At 37.7% G+C, this 13,787-nt stretch overlaps 2 protein-coding genes across 6 annotated transcripts in view; one reads left to right on the forward strand and one right to left on the reverse strand.

The window, feature by feature from the left end:
- The window catches only part of C2H8orf88 (chromosome 2 C8orf88 homolog), an 83,061-nt gene that overhangs the window by 31,143 nt on the left and 38,131 nt on the right, over positions 1–13,787 (forward strand). For 2 of the 4 annotated variants that reach the window (XM_038392602.2, XM_038392603.2), the window contains one exon: positions 1,408–2,752. The exons of the other annotated variants lie outside the window; for them this stretch is intronic. In XM_038392602.2, coding sequence (XP_038248530.1) covers positions 1,408–1,455 — 48 coding nt within the window. In that variant the 3' untranslated portion in view covers positions 1,456–2,752. Of the gene's footprint in view, positions 1–1,407; positions 2,753–13,787 lie in introns of those variants that run through there. 4 annotated transcript variants of the gene reach the window in all.
- The window catches only part of NECAB1 (N-terminal EF-hand calcium binding protein 1), a 152,612-nt gene continuing 145,777 nt past the window's right edge, over positions 6,953–13,787 (reverse strand). The window contains exons 11-13 of one of the 2 annotated variants that reach the window (XM_038392593.1): positions 11,711–11,788; positions 10,558–10,649; positions 6,953–7,363 (exon numbers count right to left, since the gene is read on the reverse strand). In XM_038392593.1, the coding sequence (XP_038248521.1) occupies positions 7,335–7,363; positions 10,558–10,649; positions 11,711–11,788 (199 nt within the window). In that variant the 3' untranslated portion in view covers positions 6,953–7,334. The remainder of the gene's footprint in view (positions 7,364–10,557; positions 10,650–11,710; positions 11,789–13,787) is intronic. The other variant, XM_038392594.2, reaches the window with a different exon arrangement.

Genomic DNA, 13,787 nt, shown 5'->3' on the forward strand with positions numbered 1-13,787 from the left:
ACTTTTTTAAAGTCTGGCTGTTATCTGGACTGGACTGAAGCCCTCTACATAAACTTTTTTTTTTCTCTACCACTGATACAGCAACTCGTTTGGAAATATTTCTTGTTGTATTTCAATATTAGATTTTAATCTTCAGGGTCACTAAGACCTATTGGCAGAATTAGCTTAGCTCACAAGTTCTCTATGATTCTAGATGGGCAGTCATGGAATTTTCTGTGTCTGTCTGCTATGCCAATGCCAAGATCCTAGTTCAGTTTCATTATTAACCAGTCTCTGTATTGAACCCAATTCTCATGTTCCTTTTCCTTGCCATTCATTTCCAAGACTACCCACTGTACTGTTAATTGTTGTGGTATCTTATTCCTTTTATAATTCACTATTACTATCTCTATTAAAGTCCCTCTTTGTAATACTATCTTGTTGTTGTTGTATTGGTAGCAAATTGTACTCAGTCTTGTATTTCTGGAGCTTGGCAAGTAGCGCTTTTGTCTGTGGATTTATTTCAGCATACTGTCCTTGATGGGAACTATTTACTGGTTGCACTTTTTTTTTATTTGACAAAACAGATCTATTTGTTCTACCACAGGCACCAACTCTGTGGATGCTCTGGGCTGGAGCGCCCACGGGGGAAAGAAATAGTGAGTGCTCAGCACACACTGGCAGCCCTATGGATCAGCTCCTCCCCCTTCCTCTCTCTCTCTCCTCCACCTCCTGCCTGGTGGTGGGCCCCACTGATCAGCTTCTCCCCCTCCCTCTCAGCTTCTTCTGCCCGCCACAATCAGCTGTTCAGTGGCATGCAGGAGGCACTGGGGGAGAGGGGAAGGAGGGGGCAGGAAGAGGCGGGGAAGGGTTTGGAGGGAAGGTGTAGGGCTTGGGGCAGTACAGGTGTTGAACACTCCCCCGGATACTGGGGAAGTCGGTGCTTCTGGGTTCTACCATATACTGGCTTTCATGCATCAGTAATGGATGGTAAGCACCTTCTGAGGTAGCTGTTGAGGATCCTAATATTTAGAACATTTCCAAATTGCTGCTCAAGTGTAGTTGAATACTGGCCTAAATTTTCAAGTGACTAGTAATTTTTGAGTCTTCATCTTGATGACGTTTTTTAAAGAGAACCTATTTTTAGAGGGTGAGTGCTTGGCGCTTCTTGATAATTTGGGTTCTATTAAGGTACCTCAGATTGGGTTTACAATGACCAGTTGCTTTTAAAAAATTTAGGCCACAATTTGAGGCATTTAATTAACCCGTAATTCTTATTATCTCTTACAATCTTACATGTTTAGTACATATCTTATTATGAATACTTTTTGTTACAATTCAGTGAGATTTAACTTGCTGTGTGTAGTGTAAATATTTAAATGACATTTCAAACTTTGAAGTAATTTTTTGGGTCTGTTTGTCTTGCAGGAGAAAACTATTTTATTGCCTTATGTAAGAAATGACAGGTCCTTTTGAAGATAAGAAATCCATCTTTTGGACAGCTAACAATGAAGTGGATTAAGGGCCAGATTTTTAAAGGTATTTAGGTGCCTTAAGATGCAGAGAGGTGCTTAGTGGAATTCACAGAAGCACCTAGGTGCCTAAATAGTTAAAATCCCTGGTCATTAATCAAGAATGCCAGTAGAATGTAAACAAATTACAATGGATGTAAATTTTGTTTCTTTAATTATCAAAATCCAGAAGCATTTTCAACATTGACAAACTTTGGTTCGCTGAATCAACTTCAACATTTGTAGAACCACCAACTTTAAACCAGTATTTGTGACTCAGATTTTGTTTGCAATATTCAGATTTCCATTAGCTGTAATAATGGAACAGGAACACAAGCTGTAGTAATTCTCAAACATGACTTAGGTGTATATAAGTATATTATTTCTTGTATTTTGAAACTGACTTTGATTGCTTTCCAGTAATTCACAGTAGTGCTTGCATTCTGTGGCTATATGACCTCTTGCATTCTGTGGCTATACAACTAGTTTCTTTCAAGATGTTTAATATCTTGATGTTTTGGTTTCATTGAAAGGCAGCACAGTTTCCATAAAACTAGAATATCCACCCTAATGATCGTTGACTATAGAGGGGAGCTGTTGATAGGGCAGTGGATTTCAGGAACTGCAATACTAACTAATGTCATCTAATGGTACTGATGTTTCCAATATGGAAATGGGAAGTGGTGACAATGAAAAATTCCAAGAATCCTTGTTGGAAGTGCATACTACTGAGAGTCTTGTAGCTGTTTCCTTAAATAAGGATTGCATAATGAAAAGAAGCCTCTGAAAGCCTTTTAGTTAATAATGTACAGTATTGTTTATATAAGCAAATATAGCTCTCTAAATTGACTAACTTCAAGAATAATACAAAAATTACTTTGGTCTAGCTGCTTGTAATAGCTTCTGTTCTCAGAACTGCAGTAAGGCTGAAATTAATCCTTTCACTCCTGGAATTGGATTTTTCTAGAATCATTTTTTTTTCTAGCTAAGGATAAATTTTAACTAGAAATTGAACTAGAGGAAGGTTAGATAGTTAGAGCAATAGTACTAAAAATTTGCAAAGTTAGATTTGTTAAAGATGTGATTAGCTTTTCAGTTGTCTTAATGTGTTCTAAACTAGGCAAAATAAGGTTGCCAAAAAAGTCATGGATTTTCTCTTGGTGTTTGTCATCTTTGTTTCTGTACATACAGCAACAGTTTCAGACAATCGTAATTCTTTAATGTCCCTTATGTGTGTCAATTAAAATATTTTGTGAGTGTGATCTGTTTGTACACTTATATTTGAAACACACAGTACATCTATTTGAAAGCCTTAAATTTACAAAAGACTGAAATAGCTCAACTATAATTGGGAGTTAGAGGTATGTTCTTCCCAGTAGCAACCCTACAGCTAATGCTGAAGGCAATTCCAGTTTTACTCTCATCCCTTCTATCTCAAACTCTTTTAGTGCTGAGATTCCTTAAATATTATCAATTGTAGATTAGTGATTGGCTATATCATTAGTAAATGGGGAATAATTTTGCAGTGGCAGGAAGACTGATTACTTGACTTACTAGAATTTTTCTGGCTCTGGCATTTGATTCTGTTTAATTCTAGAACAGATTACTTTATCCATTAGAAAGGAACAAAACACTGAAACTTCATGGAAACAATTTTTAACCAGAATTTAGAGAGCATAATTGTGTGAAAAGATGTTCCTTAACGTGTAACCCTTAAATGATGTATTATGTGCCCACAAGCGCAATATCAGAGCACCAGATTATTGGTAACACAACCATCAATTCGATTTACATCACTTCCTGAAGGCTTGTGGATTTATTCTATCCCAGTGATGACACAGCCTGCCTTTGCTTAAATTTCTCACTAACCTGAAAGCATATTCTTAAATGTACTAATTAAAGCTAAGGATGAGCAAAACAACTTGATCAAAATAGGAAACCAGATCAATTGTTAATTGCTGTAGTTAATTATCTGTACCTGTCTAAGTAACTCAGTCAGTACTCGCAAAAAGAAAAGGAGTACCCGTGGCACCTTAGAGACTAACAAACATACCTAAAACAAGCCAATTTAGTGTCAGACACCATCGGTGGAATTTTCATTGGTAATTTGAATTGGAGCACATGTCCCACTGAATGTCAATAGGACTTGCGCTCTTAAGTAGTACTGGCCAGAAGACATTTCCATTTCACGAAAACTTGAGATTTTGAAATGATTTTGTTCTGCTGTACAGCAAAAACAGAGTGATAGAGCGTGCCCCAGAATAACCAAAAGCCCAGTGTTTTAGACATAAATATGGGGAGTCGGAGACTGCCATTCAAGTCCTGGCTTTGCTCAAGTTGGACCAAGGACTTGAACCGAGGTCTCCCACCTACCCACCAGGATGCCCTAACCATCAGCCTGTTGGCCATCCTGGGGTATGTTTCTCTGGTTTTGAGAAGAAATTCCATCTGAAGCTGGGAATTCCTCCCAATGAGTGTTTATTGAAACCAATACTTTTCTAATTAATCATTTTCCAAGTTAAAAAAAAAAGTCAAGATTCCTGACTAACTTTATGCACGTATCAAAACTTTTCAAACCCACCCACATCCCACACTTTGCAAACTTCCTGCTGATCTCTCACCCTAATATGGATTTAATGTAAAAAAAAATTGCATTTAAATATTCAGGCAAAGAGACATTTAAAACAAAACAAATACTGACCAGTGAGGTGTTCTTATCCATTCACATCCAATATTCCACCCTAGTTAAAATAGGCATTGGAAACAAGAGAAAGCACTTGTAGGACACTGTACCTGAAGACTTTAAAACATCTACGTCTTTAAAAATATGAATTCTCTTTCATGGAGGCCTCTTTCCTCAAAGACCTTTTAGTAGTAATTTCATCATTTCTGCTTTGAGCTGTTTTGTCAGAAAAAGTTTCAACTATATTTTGTTTTGGGTAGAGAGGGTTGGGAATAGAGTTAAGAAAGTATGTAGCACAATTTGGGATGGATTACACACTAGGAAGTAGTTCTTTAATCACAGTACTTCAGAATTAAACTTAAGCAAGCATTTGGGATATCAACATTTCAAAAATATTTCCACAAGTTGCATGATAATTTTACAAGAAAAATATGCTCTCATTAAGACCATCTGTCCTTCCCTTCTGTATGTTTAAGACCAACTGCCAGGAAAACAGACAGAAGTAAAATGCAGCCCATCCTTTCCACTTGCAGTGCAATTTCAAGTATATTATAGAACATGTCAGTACTGACTGATTTCAGAGTAGAAGCCGTGTTAGTCTGTATTCGCAAAAAGAAAAGGAGTACCCGTGGCACCTTAGAGACTAACAAATTTAATGAGAAATTTAAATCAGTCAGTACTGACATGTTCTATAATATACTTGAAATTGCACTGCAAGTGGAAAGGATGGGCTGCATTTATGTCTAAAACACTGGGCTTTTGGCTATTCTGGGGCACGCTCTATCACTCTGTTTTTGCTGTACAGCAGAACAAAATCATTTCAAAATCTCAAGTTTTCGTGAAATGGAAATGTCTTCTGGCCAGTACTACTTAAGAGCGCAAGTCCTATTGACATTCAGTGGGACATGTGCTCCAATTCAAATTACCAATGAAAATTCCACCGATGGTGTCTGACACTAAATTGGCTTGTTTTAGGTATGTAACTTCCACTGATACCATGAAGTTTAGAGTTCTAGAAATTACGGTTGAATGTGCAAATTAAACTTCACTAGTTAGAGTTGCTGTTCTATTGTATAGGTGGGTTCTCCGCTTTGGTGGCAGACTTGTACTTGGGATACATAAGAACAGCCATACTAGGTCAGACCAAAGGTCCATCTAGCCCAGTATCCTGTCTGACTAATGCCAAGTGCTCTAGAGGAAATGAACAGAACAAGTAATCATCAAGTGATCCATCCCCTGTTGGCTATTCCCAACTTCTGGCAAATAATTTAAAACAGACTTGTCAACTTGTATGTCTATGTTCTAAAAGCAATAATAAAACTTTCTACATCTTCAAATGTTGTGTCTAAATACTTGTTCAGCTTATTTTCAATGGTTTTAGGCTGACTCCATCACTTTTTTTTTAGCAGCTGTAGAATTATGTAGAGGTACACGGTCCTTATTAATATTTCATTTCTGACTTATGCACTGTTTGGACTTGATGAATTCTGTGAAAATAATGTACTGCTTTACTTGTATCAAGTCCCAGTACAAATAGCAGGCACATAACATTTCTCTGATATATTGCACATTTTCTCTCTCCCCTCCCCACTCAGAATTTTTGGGATCACCCCGAAGCTGAGGCTAGAATTACCTCCAAAACACCCAAGTTTATGGGAAAGGCCAATAGCTGCCCCATACTTCGCAATTCTATTGCTCACACTCCAGTAGCTGACTGCTTAGAACAGTAGTGCTGTTTCCATTTGTTGGCATGCCTCTAGGCTCTGGAGTTTACTTGTTGTCTGTAGATGCTTAGCTCTAGGCTCTAATGCAAAATATTCCTAGCCCATGACTGGCTGTGTAGGAAATGGGTTTAGGCCCCAACTTTCTCTGGAGAGAGAGGACATCTTTTGAACCCTAAACAATTGTGGTGGGAAGGAGATCATTTTGGGATATGCACATCATTTTTACTCAAGAGGGGAAGGGAAAGAACATTCCCTACTACACCACTCCTCTCAATATTTAAAACTATAAACAAAATTTTCCCAGCAAATGTTAGTGGAGTCTGCAAAGCTTCACCATGGACTCTGACTGTCACTATTGCTGTATTTGGTGGGAAAGATGTGGACAAATTGGAACGAGTCCAGAGGAAAGCAACAAAAATGGTTAAAGATCTAGAAAACCTGACCTATTAGGAAAGGTTAAAAAAACTGGACATATTTAATTTTGAAAAAAGAAGACTGGGAGAGGGAACCTGATAAATCTTCACATATGTTACGGGCTGTTATGCAGAGGATGGTGATCAGTTGTTCTCTATGTCCACTGAAGATAGGACAAGAATTAATAGGCTTAATCTGCAGAAAGGACGATTTAGCTTAGATGTTAGGAAAATTAGGAAATATAAAGATAGTTATGCTCAGTAATAGGCTTACAAGAGAGGCTGTGGAATCCCTATCCTTGGAGGTTTTTAAGAACAGGTTGGACAAACACCTGTCAGGGCTGGTGTAGGTTTACTCGGTCCCTACTCAGTGGGGGCCTGGACATGATGACTTCTTGACATCCTTTCCAGCCCTACGTTTCTATGATTCTGTTAATCCGGGTGGGGAAGCAGCAGCCCTTTACTCTTCTGAATGACTTAATATATACATGTATGAGGTTCTGTGCTAGCAGGGAGAGTTGCCAGCACAGAATACACCGGCTAGCCTAGTGACTTCTATTTAAAACAGAAAATTAGAAACTCATGAAAATAGGAATGTTAAAGTTTATACCATTTTCTTTGAAAAGAAGACAACATGGAAGCTTGGAGTAACTATTTATTTAACATAAAGATAAAACCAGTCAAAACAAGTACTTAACACTCACATACGCTGACCATTTCTCTGAGGTACATTTCTGTACAATAATTTGGCTGGTTTGAGCACGCGCACACACACGCATCTAGCAATTTAGCAGGGCCACAAGTGTCCTTATGTAAGTTTGTAAAAATGTTTCACCAAAATAGTCACAAGGAGAGAATATAAAGCATACATAATTTTTCCATATTTTGAAATGGAAAAGATTGTGCCTGTGATAAACAATGTTACATCACAGTCCATTAGCTATAGCACCTGTCGACTGGTGTATGGATGTTGTTTGAATGCAAATATGACATTTACCATTACTTGGACCCACAATGAAAGCTTCTAGTTGTTGTTCAGGACCCACCATGAAGCTGAAAAGGAAAAAAAAAATTTACTGACCAATCTTTTTTATTTTTACAGTATTTCTTTCTTCCTCCCTTCTCCCCCAAGCCTTTTCTTGAAACCCTAAATCGATTATCTATAATCTATTCCTCTGCTAGTCTAAATAAATAGTATTAAACTGGTCTTTGTGTTCAGTTCCTACCAAAGATAACTGGAGATGTGCATTTTCAAGGACAGAACTTGATTAATCAGTGGAGGAGAGTGGTAGTCCAGGAGTAGTTGCTGGGGGAGCTGAGCAGAAGGGTGGAGGAGGGAGAGAGAGCTTAGTGCAATAGTTTACACCTGTATAGACTAGCTTCTTAAATTCCCAATATTTGCATTGGAGAAGAAAATTGACCAGAATGGAGGCTTCTTTCCTTAGATCCACCCAACTTTGGCCATAAAAGTCTAGTTGTCTAATGCTTAAGGCTGCAACAGTGGTTTGGTAAACACTGTCAAAATGGAGTCCCAATTCCACAGCTCAGCATCCAGGGGTATGGTACCAGTAACATACTAGGTCTTCCCTCTAGCTATGGTCATCTCCACTACAAGGCTCTTGCCTGGAGGATGGGGGACATAACTGGTGATTGACCTTGGGGAAGATGTACTTTTTCACAACAGCCTTCAAAGCAAGGGTAGCTGAGTGAAGCGTCTGTCCACCTTCATCAGCTGATCTAAAATAGGGTGCAAGGTACAACAGCCTCATTGGGCAAAAGTATCTGGCCCAGGAAACTCTCAGTTGTGATTCCTGCAGATTCCTGTCCCAGTTTTAAATCAAAATCAGTGGTCTCTATTTCCATAAGAACTGGATCCTCCTGTGTAGATTCACTACCTTTGTACTTCTCTGTAGTGAAAATGTATTTGAAATCAGCTGATTCCTCTAGTCCATCTGAATCCAAATAGCAGCCTGCATCTTCCTGCCCTCACTTAAGCAGCTGGAATTGTAGAGGCAATGAGGTGGAGCATTGTGAATGCATTATGAAGCATTGATCTTTGCTGAGCCAGTGCTGAGGCCAGAGTCCTGCTTTATGAACATCAAAGTGAGGTATGTGAGTGTCAGTCTTGTTGCTCCAACTGTGCTGGGAGTTCTTCCCTTTCCAATGTAGGGTAAGAAGAAATACATCAAAGTTAGTACTAAGTGGTTCATGTCAACCTCAGAGAGAGCCTGGAGCAAGTAGGCCTGGTCACTGATCTATTAATACATGACATGGGTCAAGGTTACAAAAGGTTGATACCCCTGTCAAATGACAGTGATCAGAATCTACTGGCTACTGTTGCAAGGAGGATCCCAAATATCACTCCTGCAAACCCCTTACTCTTGTGAGTAGTCCTTATCCTGGTGAGCATATTCCTTTTGACATGAATTGGATTACTCACATAAGAGAAGGTTTCCAGGATTGGGTAATCTTTATTGAGTCACAGATTAAATATGTGACCTTGGAGAAGTCAATTCATCTCCTTGTTGGTCAACTCAGCTGGAAAATTGGGTTAAAAAGGAGCATACTGAAAAGCAGTAGCTGTATCTGAGCTGGGCTTTCTTGGGTTACATCAATTACAAAAGTGACTTTGCTAGTAGCAGAGTTATTTCTATTCTTCACTGAGTTTTAAACAGGTCTCAGTCTACGTTGTTTGTGACTGTTGCATAAAATATAGTAGTTGCCTTACAGCCATCATTTTTGCTCTCTCTCAAGCTTTTTCTCTCCTTTGAATACAAATTTGTATGAAGATCCTTATGCTACAATTATGGCACTTATTGGAAAAAAAAACCTTAACATAGGTATATATATTTCTAAAAGAAAATATAACCTATAAATTGTGAAAATTAAACTATGCAGATCCTAAATATTACTTTCCTATATTTTTTTTTGAGCAAGAAATTCATGCTGAGCAATACTCTGGTTACCATGGTAATAATCAGGAGGAATGCTGTAGACTAAAATCCCACTTAAAAGGCAGAGTGTATGCTTAAAACATGTTTTAAATTTAATTTAAGACTGATCTTTATATTTAGACATTTATAAATGATATATACGTTTTATTTAATTTGATGCTAAACATACTTTCCCCAGCTGTGATTGGAACACCACTATTTCTTCTTTCTCCATCCCTTACTGAATTCTAGTCCAGCCATTGGCACAATGTAGTCTGACGCTATCATGCAGAGGGAAATAGTGCATTATATTACTAAATTATTGAGCCAAATTCTGCATTCCTTAGTTAGGATTTACTTATTCCTTACTCAGGCAAACTCTTATTGAAGTCAGTGGAGTTTGTGTATGGGAGTTTGCTTGATGGAAAAACCTCAGGATTTGGCCCAGTTACCCTACTGGAGAGGAAAAATGGTCTAGAGGTTAGGCATTGGATAGGGACTTGTTGGCCCAATTCCTACAATAGGAGATCTGGGTTAAATTTTGAGCTCTGCCACGGTTTTCCTGTATGATCTTAGACAAAGTACTTAACCTCTCTGTGCCTTAGTTCTCCATCTGTAAAATGAAGATGATGCTTGCTCCATTTGTCGTTGTTCTTGTCTACTTAGACTGTAAGCACTTTGGGACAAGAAGTTTCTCTTATAAGGTGCATGTATGCCACATAGTACTAGCTGCTACTGTAATACAAATAATATTAATTATAATTTGGGAATCTTCTGCATCTCAGCTTTTCAGAATGAAGTTTGGAGAAAAGTTGCAGGAAATGTGCACAATTGTGTGGTAAATTAAGACCACTCTTTCTGTCAATGTAATACAAGCAAATGCAACTAAATTGAAATCTAGCTCTTTATCAGAAAGCAAACATATTTTCTGACTAAATATTTTTAAACCAGTAGGGCAAAAGCAGTTCAAAGCAACAGAATGTTACTATTTACAAAGGGATTCTTTATATTCTGGATATTTTCTGTATTATATTTGTTAGGTTAATACTTAATTTGTAATAATCTTTCTTTTTCTCCAATAGGAGGAAGTATTGTATATATTCCTATTACTGATGTGTTTAACAATTGTATCTGTGTACAAACCTTTGATGTTTAAAGAAAAATAAAAAATAAAAAAACAGAACAGAGGCAAAATTACAAAAGAGTGTTGAATAAGGGCAAATTTTGCAGTTATTCCACATAAGGAACATTCTAGTCAATGGGAAGTCTTCATATTGAAGCAAGTAAAGTATTGTGGAAAAACTTTATAATTACCAGGTACTTGCATAGTTGTCATGAGTTCTGGAGTTTCCAAGAAGTCCACATTACTCCTTTGGAATGTCTTGCTGTAATTCATCTGGAGATGACTGTATACATATAAGTGATGAGAACTTAACAAGATTTAAAAGGACTGAATATTTATATGGCTATGAAGAATAGCCAGAAATTCATAATTATAATTTAAAAAAAAATCAGAAGGGATATTAAATGTGTTTCAGGGCTTTAGCCAATCTCTAACTATCAGAGACCAGGATGAGACCTAATGTCAGGGGCATATTATCCCATCTCAGCCTGCGGTGACATTCTTGCATCTTCCTTGGCAGCATCTGATACTGGAAACTGAACTGAATGGATCTTTGGTCTGATCCTGTATGGCAATTTGTCTATTCCAATGGTGTTGAAGTGCCTTTTCAATTCTTATTACTATTTCTGAAGGTAAATGCACCCACTCTGAACTCATTGGGCCAGATTCTGTAAGCAGGATATTAGGCTGCAGAAAACCCCAAAACAATGGATTCCACCTTCAGATCTATTTTATAAAACTCAGTTCAGAGAAAAATCTCCACTTTTTCCCACTTCCCTAAATACTCTGTCTCCTACAGACTGGAACCCAGCTGGTGGGAAATCCTCTGGGTGTGGTATCTTCCAAGGTCCCGAAGAGAGACAGGAAGCCTGCTGGGCTTTTGTGGTAGGAGTGGGAAACCTTGGAGGAAGGCACCAGTGACCACCCACATGCTTAAAGTTACACATGTGCTTAAGTATGTTGCAACCTGTCTGTCTCTTTTTAGCTCCTTGTCCACCCTGCATTAGCTCTCTGCCAGCATCATTTCATCCCCCTACTTTTTTCCTTCTATACTCAACTACTGTCCCTATTCTGATGACTCTTAATTCTGTATCTCTCCACCTTCAGTCTCTGCCTATTCAAGTCAGACTACTGGATGTCTTTTCAATAGATATTCAAATAGTGTTTTAAGCTCAATGCAGAAAAAACTGAACTGTTATGAAGCATTCTTAATGGCATTTAATTGGAAAGTAGATCAAGTAAATTTAACGAAAGATATTTATATCTTTATATACCAGTACTTTCATGCAGTTACTTTCTAACCTTCTAACAACCTGAAATGCAAAAGGTAATCTCACTACTTGCCTATTCCAGGCACTGCTGTTTTCCCAGAACTCATAAATGATGAAGCGGCATTCGCTTGAAAGCTTCTGTATGGAAACACTAAGAGTTGTAGGACAGAATTAGCAAGCACACTTTTCCCAAGCTACAGTACAGTGAATGAACAAAACTTAGTGATTTCTGTAAAAAGGATAGTCTGAGGGATAAATATGTGGCGTTAGAGGCATCTGTGTTGCAAATGACTTGCGCTCCTTTCTACTTTTATCTGTGATATACTACATGGTATTTTTAAGCAGAGCTTTTATTTATACTCTTTAAAATTAAAACTGTTATAATGGACTCTTATTTACAAAATTAATTTCTTATACTGTTCCAAATGCTAGGGTACTTTATGTCAAAAATTATTATTATTATTATTACCAGTATTATAGAAACTAAGCCAACTGTGCTGCACAGCAAACCAGCATAATACAATGTTTCCCACAGAGAGTAAGTGAAGTAAATTGTAAAATAAGGACAAGATTTTCAACAGTGAGTAGTGACTTAGATGCCTCAGTACTTATGTGCCCAATTTGAGACAGGTTAAAAGGGTCCTATTATCAGAAAGGGCTGACTACCCATGCTCTGAAAATCAAGCCTCCTGAGTAAGATGTCTCAGAGTGGGATACCCAGAAATTAAGGCATCTAAATCATTAGTCGCTTCTGAAAATTTTGGCCTAAATTATGCTGCTTCACTTGTGCAGGTTCATTTTTCAGAGGTGAGAAGTTTATTGAAGCAGGATAGACCTTAGGTGTTTTGGAAGCAAGCAGTCATATGTGGCGTAAAGATGGAATGGTCACTGTCCATTGCTCATACACTTTTTTAAACAGTATCTTTTTATCACGTATTTCTATTGTGATGGCACCTAGAGACCGCACATTTGGAATAGGGTCCCATGGTACTAGCTACTGTACCAACAAACACCAAAAACAGTTCCTGCCTGAGAGTCCATATTCTCAGAAAATCTTTTCCCCCCATGTATTGTCTACTTTTGGGTTTATTCCTCCAGTTGTCTTAGACAACTTGCCATGGAGTTCATCTTACCAGTTCATGGAGGCATAAAATATCCCATGGAACATATGCCAATCCTTCCCACAGTGTCATCTGCTTTAGTGCATTCTATAAATCTCATACTCAGGAGCTAGTTTTCAAATAGTAAGTCTTGATATGATTTGTAATTCTGCATTTGGATGCTCAAATTGGCAACTGGATGTGCACTGCAAAAAAAGGATATTTATAGACTATTTGAACATCTAAATGTGAGATGTGGAGATTTTATTACTGCTTTGTTTGAAAACTCTGCTTAGATTACAACCTAAACTGTAACTGGTAATGAATCCACCCTGATTTATTGGTTTTGTTATTTGCTGCTGCATAAAGACTAGAACTCTGTACGATATGAAGAAGTGGTAAGGAACTACATACAGAAGCATAACAAAATAAAACATCCAGAATGAATCAGAAAGTGACCAGCAGGTGGCACTGCTGTCATACCAAATATCTGCTAAATTGGGGAAACAAATCAGTTCTTCCTTTTTCTATATGCTCTTTGTTTTATATTTTCAAACAATTTAGGATTTTTCTTATGACAAGCGTGCGGTTCAGTGTTACTAAAGAATGCTTTGGTATATTGTAGATTCTTTTTTGTAGCAGGTACCATTCTTGTTTGCTTTTCCATCTCTTGGCCCTTGTGTGATGGTACATTTGTCTGTAACATAGTCAACCGTTCCCAAATATTACAAAAAGTTCATTTTTTTTCTTTCTCCAACTTCATTTCCATACAATGTCTGTTATGGTATCATGTCCATTCCGTAGAATTAGATCTCTCTGATGGATAATTGTTCTGCTGGAATATGTTTTACTAGCTCCAATCCTAAATTGAGACTGTCCTCTTCCCACATTCAGCAGGTTTAAAGAAAGCTGTTCCAAGAAACAATTATTTGTTGCTTCTCCAAACCTTATTCTGGCATGAGATATGACCAGTTTATTTGTGTTTAGCTGAAGTTGCCCTTTATTATTGCTTTACTAGATATGGTTTCCTCTCAAATAAATTTGTTAGTC

This window comes from Dermochelys coriacea, chromosome 2 (genome assembly GCF_009764565.3).
Source record: "Dermochelys coriacea isolate rDerCor1 chromosome 2, rDerCor1.pri.v4, whole genome shotgun sequence".
Lineage (NCBI taxonomy): Eukaryota > Metazoa > Chordata > Testudines > Dermochelyidae > Dermochelys > Dermochelys coriacea.